Here is a 6,341-nt window from a genome sequence, read left to right as displayed (position 1 = left end):
TAGCACTATTTGGACCACTGATTTGTTATGAAGTAATTGAATTTAGCTGTTTTGTCGTTCTCTTGTTGGTTCGTCTGTATCAAATTTTGCCTCAAGAAAGGGTCATATAATCATGGACCTTTTACATATCACAACCAAAATTTACTTGATTCTCTTGAAATAATCAATAATCTAACTTAGGAAATTATTGTGTGAGATCCCTAACCAACATGACATTTAAAATGATAAATTTGTTGTGATTGATGGTTAGTTAATCAAAAGTGATGTCATGAAGACGTAGGGACATTTATTAACTAAATCATCAAACATGATGGTTTAGTTAATTTGTTAATTAATATTTAATCTTTCTTTTAATAAAAATGAGAAGAGATAGTTTGATTGGTTAAAATTGAATGTGACCCTACTTATTTTCCCCGGTGCCCAACCATCGTCAAAGCACCATCATTTGATGTTTGGGTTTGGGGGGGGGGGGGGGGGGCGGCTCACTTTACATTTGTCTGTCAAAGCGCGAGTGAGGTGACGGCGATTGGCGCCCCCCTACCTCACATCAAATCCGTAGTCTGATAATTCATCCCCACCATATTATTCGAGTAATTTCATAGTCGGACTAAGTTTGATATTTTAGTACTATTTATTTCGACAATTAAATTCTTTTTAACTTCTTACTTCCAAAAACCTTATTGCAAATTAACAAATGTATGAAATAAGTAGCAATGATAAAAGTTAATGCTACAACATATCGAATTCAAAGGTTACAGTCAAAACATTGTGCAAAATGCAAACATAAATGAAAGAACAAAAAAAAAAGTGCATGTATATGTTAAATAAACGTTCTTATAAACTCCATAACTTGTATACCGTCCAACCAGAAAACTCATGCATTTCACAAGAATACTAGGACAACGAAAAACATAGAAGTGAGTATGCGAAATGACATCTATATACTTCCACTTCAAACAGACAAGAAAAGACCAAAAACAATATCATCTTCATTTCCTAGCTGTTTTGTCAAGAACCTCGATATATTTCTTCGGTATGGCATACTGTTCGACCAGATATCTAGCCAGAACATCAATCACCCCGCCTTGAACCAGAACCTCATGTCCCTTTTTCCCTGTTGACAATCACCAAAACCAATTTCAAAAGGTTATCATTGAACCCGAACACGACCCATGTGTTATTCATGCCAAAGACATCCACCCTAACCCAAACAAACTTAAAAATGTAGCCTGAGTCAAATGGGTTGACAGGGGTTTTAGATTAAGCTAGTCAAATGGGCACACCAAAACCAATTTACAGAGGTTACTATTGTTTCTAGACAAACTATTAAAGCATTTTGCGTACCCCGAACACGACCCGTTTAACCCTTTTATTTAGACAAGTAAAATAGGTTGACACTTGACAGGCTGGTGGGTGGGGTTGTAAATGATTTTAAGGGTTGTGATAAACAGGTTGGCGGGTCAGCCATTTAAATAAACAGATAAAACATTTGAACACAACCCGTTTAAGTAAAGGAAGTGAACATGGCCCGTTTTAAAAATGAATTGGTTAAACACGTCAGCTTGACCACAGCCCGTTTAACCAAACGAGTTGATCAACGGCCCATTTGAAATAAAACAGGCTGAACAGGACCTGTTTAACAGTTTACTAAAAGGGCTAAAAATGACCGGTTTAACTAAACGGGCTGAACACGACCCATTTAACTAAACGAGTTGTCAGTTTGTCCCTAGTAAATACCTGGCAATTCTGTTACAGAGGTGCTACAAGCAAACTTCTTTTGCAATTCCGATGCCAATGATTCAGCATTGATCAAAAACGATTCCATTCCTGAGAGCTTTGTAACTTTCTTGTTTCCTTGCCTTCTTTCGGTCAAAATCTGCATGGGTTTCAAACCACCTTTCCTCACAACAGTTTCGTTTCCTCTAGTCACTTGATGGTGTGCTTGCATTCTATTTATAAACGTCGGTGCTAAATCCTTTTTATGTATCTCTGAGGGGTATGTGGAACCCTTTTTAATAGCTCCCTTGAACAATGCATCGCATAAAATCGCGTCTAGAACAACGGTTGACTTATTTGTTGGTTTGACCAGGTTTTCTTTTTCGATATAAGCAAATACAACTTCACTTGCTTCGGATTGAGTATAAAGTTGGCTTGTATCAGCTCCCACTGATGTGAAAATTGGATTTACATGCACACTCGGTTTGTAAATCTCTATAACCTCCATCATGCTGTTACTTTTTGTTTCGTTAACGGGCTCAGCTGTTTGTTCTTTTTTCTCAACTTGTTGCTTTTCGGGTTTGAAGGATGTGTAACCGGGATGCTTGCGGTTGATTGCCAAAACCATAACTTCTTTTTTATGCTTATCTTCTTTTGATGAAATCTACAAGTGATATGAACTCATTGTGAGACAGTGAAAAACAAAATGTAAGTATACACCTATAATAGTGTAGTATATGTATGTATTTGTGGGTATAGATGTATGTATTTGTGTGTATAGGTGTGCATCTGATTATGCGTATGCATGCATATATGTATATGTACATGTTAATACACGCTTGAATTAAAAAGCGAGGATCCTCCAAGGCATTTAAGTCCCAAAAGCAAGCATCATGTATGCTAGGTGCTGCTCAATGTGCAACCAAATAAGCTTTTATTTACAAGCAGAAGCCACACATTTGTCTCATCTCTTTCTACATACCAACCTTTTTATCAAGTAGAGCTTTAATAAAATCTTCACCCCTTTGGTTGCTTATACATATAAGCCTCCTACAAATCCTAATGTTGACAAAATTTGACCAAGAATGTGATTTCCTCAGCACCCCGCACGCCTTTTGAAACCAAGAATATGCATATGTATACGTATGTGTATTTATGTGTATGTCGAAGACTTATATGTACTTGTACATGAAAATGTGCAGAAAAATGACAGAATGCAAAAGAAGGTAAAACGCAAAAGGTAACAAGATTACCAATCCTTCTGAAGATTTAGACTGTAGCCACTTAGATAGCTTTTTGTATGATGACTTCTTAATATCTAACACGGTACCTGGCGGCCTACAAGGTAACACATGATTCGACCTACAACACAAAAAAATAAACAGCCAATAAAAATAAAAATACATAAGCACAATAAAATGGCCTATTGTGACAAGGGCGGTCCCTTTTTGCCACCTCTAAGTTCCCCAGCCACATGACCTTGTCAATTGAAACCCTTAGTGCTTCAATATACACATATGAGAATAGGCAGATAGTACATCATCATCATCATCATCGTACTCAGTATATCCCACCAATAGCAAAGCTATGGTAGGGTCTGAGGAGGGTAAGATGTAGGCTGCCTTACCTCTACCCCATAGGGATAGAGAGGCTGCTTCCGGTGAGACCCCCGGCTCGATAGTAGTTTTGCATCAAGCCTTGGACATAAGGCACATAGCACTCAATCATCGGGACACCGGCTGATCGGTGCATGTACCCTTATCTTTCAGCTATCAACGCCACTACATGATGCCTGATTAACCGTCCGTCACTTTTAACGTTATTTTCACGAGATTAGTAAAATAACGTCAAAATTAGTGCAATTTCACTTTTGCCCACCCGAGGGTTCACACATATATACATCATATGTGCGCACCGCAAGCAGGGCTAGGCAGATAGTACAAGAATCATAATTTCTTTCTTACCATAATGTGCTTCCAGCAATAGGAAGATCTTTATCCTTAACGGTGGTATAAAATGCTTGCAGAAGGCATTGGTCCAAAAGTGCATCTACATCCTCAACTGAGAGCATACTTTGCTCCTCGGTAATTCCCTTATCACTTTCTGTCACCTTTAGGTCACCAAAATCAGTTGTTACTTGTTGGTCAATATCTGGGTTTGACTGCATATTTGAAGATGAATCAGGATGACTAGCTTCTGAGCCATTCATAACCCCCTCTGATTCTCTGTTATCTGCATCATTTCCATGATCACTTGTGGCATCAGTATCAGATTGCTGAGAAGTAGTCAACAAAGAGGGATCTTCAAACACAACGTCTTCTAAAAAGCCAGCATTGGGAACATATCGACCTTCCACTGATTCCCTAAAACAATGCCCATAAAAGAAAATATTGTCACATAAAACCACTACATGATGGCATATCAATGAGTTACGTGTAGGTAGTAAATACAACCCATTTACCAAAAATTAAGTTAAGTTTAATAATATTCAACGCATCTTAAATGAAGCCGGTAAAGAATTGCTCAAGTTATATTGTGTACTTTAAGAGTGTAGTCTTTTTGATCACGTTAAGAGGTTTGTAGAATACTAGAATTGCATTTAAAACTGATTATTTGAAATTTTTAATGCTGGAATAAAGAAAATCTGTATCTTCCTAAAATAATCAGCTTTGGATGATAAGTGTCTCACTAAATGCAACAAACTTAATCATCAAAAGACAAAAAAAAAAGCTCCTAACCTATATTTTAACCTACATTGATCGACTTTTACTCACTCTTCTAAAAAGAACCCATCTATTCACAAGAATATCTAATTATACACCTTTATTCACAAAAATGTCTTGTTCTACATAATCACTTTCAAAACACATATGTTATCAGCCACCCAACCTGACCCGTGTTAAAAATTACCCATTTTGACAATTACCCAACCCACCAGACCCTTCTATTTTACTACATGTATTTACCAAAGTGCATCCCTGTAGTGATGACTGATCTTTAGAGCCTTTCCGCGAAGACCAGCTTTCATAGCCTCGGAGCTACTCATGCAGGTAGACCCAACCTATCAATATAAAAATAATTTTTATAATAAATAATTTTACACATGCTTGACATCTACCATTGATTTATAAATAAAAACTGGAGCAACAATAGTATAGATGCTTACAGCAATTGGAGCAGGATTACCAGGAACCATAACAGCCCATGGTTCACCAGCCGAAAACTCAGGGAGACCCGCTGCATCAATATTGATGCCGGGAAACATCAAATCCGCCCCACCAATCACATAACGTGACACCTCACCCCCTTTTAGAACAAAAGCAGGCAGAAGATGAGGAACTTTCCATAGAGAATAAACTGCATTAAATATCAACAACAATTAAAAAAGCGCATTAATACTTGTTTAAAAAGGCAAGAACCATTCCAACGCATTTAGGTCCCAAAAGCCAAGGCGAGAGCTTTATGTACATGAGGTGTTGCTCTACGTACAACCAAATACTGCGTCTGCCATCTGTTTTACATTACCAAACATTTTATCAAGTAACATTTCATAATTTCTCCATCCCTTTGGCTGTACATGGGACACCACCTCAGGCACGTAAGGCGCTTTCCAACTCTCGTCGCGCCTCAGCTTTTAAAACCAAATGTAAATATAAACACAAAATCTATTGCAGCTGAATGAAAACATCAATAAATTCCAAAAAAAAAACAAACCGGATATAGAAAGTAACACAAATCACATAGTTACAATTGTTATAAAATCTGTTGATATTTCACAACAATATAAATGCTAAAAGGTGTAATTAATTAGTCATTTAGTTATATACCTGTTGGAAATATAGTAGTGCCTCTACTATCAACATCAAAGAAGATTGGCAGTCCACCTTCGAGACTGTAAATAAGGACACGGTTTGGCTGCTTCGAGACGGTTACCTCTACCTAAAATAAATAAAATGAAACCATAACATTATTGCATAATAATGAATATAACTTGCTTCTATGCCCTAATATTATACAAAACATTAATAATAATAATAAACACTGTCAACAGAAAGCATCTACAACCCTAACTCAACCATAATTATGTTCCAAATTGAATCAATTAATCAAATGTCCTAACTTAAGCATGATATTGAGCCCTAGAATCAGTAATATGATTATACCGAGTATTTAATTGAATTAAAAAAGGAATTACAAATCGATACATACCTTAGAGGGGATTAAGATGTCGAGGTCGGAATCAGAAGCATTGTGGAAGCGTTCTTTGATCGTTCGCTTCAATTTCTTACGGTCAGCACCTGATAACCGCTGCTGCGATTTTGCTTCAACTGATTTCTTGAACATTTCTTTCTTTCAATTACTGCGACTGTGTTAGCAGACAAAGGAAGAACGCAGGGTATAAAATGAGAGAATAGCTTCTAGAATTTTACTAGTTAGTTTTTACGGTTACGTAAATAATGATAAGGATGACCAATAATCGAATCGTTAACCGAAATTGAATTGAAAATTGATGAAACCGAACTGATATAACCGAAATTAACCGAACTAAACCGAACTCTTCATTTTTTAATATTTTCAAGTCTTTTTTCTTCTATTTCATGTATTATATGCATTAATAGTTTAAT

The 6,341-nt window shown here is 36.7% G+C and overlaps 1 protein-coding gene across 1 annotated transcript; it reads right to left on the bottom strand.

The window, feature by feature from the left end:
- Positions 1-766: 766 nt before the first annotated feature.
- On the bottom strand, positions 767-6,113 carry LOC143579184 (uncharacterized). The gene is made up of 8 exons (XM_077062567.1): positions 5,926-6,113; positions 5,544-5,655; positions 4,883-5,073; positions 4,683-4,777; positions 3,681-4,079; positions 2,970-3,078; positions 1,738-2,380; positions 767-1,114 (listed from the first exon to the last, which is right to left on the bottom strand). Exons 1-8 carry the CDS (start codon positions 6,058-6,060, stop codon positions 990-992), a joined length of 1,809 nt encoding a protein of 602 aa, XP_076918682.1. The 5' UTR covers positions 6,061-6,113; the 3' UTR covers positions 767-989.
- Between the last annotated feature and the right edge of the window lie 228 nt (positions 6,114-6,341).

The sequence above is a fragment of the Bidens hawaiensis genome, unplaced genomic scaffold, assembly GCF_021521415.1.
Source record: "Bidens hawaiensis isolate Kalapana, Puna unplaced genomic scaffold, B.hawaiensis_p1.1 tig00029631_1, whole genome shotgun sequence".
NCBI classification, from domain to species: Eukaryota; Viridiplantae; Streptophyta; class Magnoliopsida; order Asterales; family Asteraceae; genus Bidens; species Bidens hawaiensis.
Note: the sequence above shows the minus strand (reverse complement) of the source record. Positions and strands in the feature narration are given on the sequence as shown.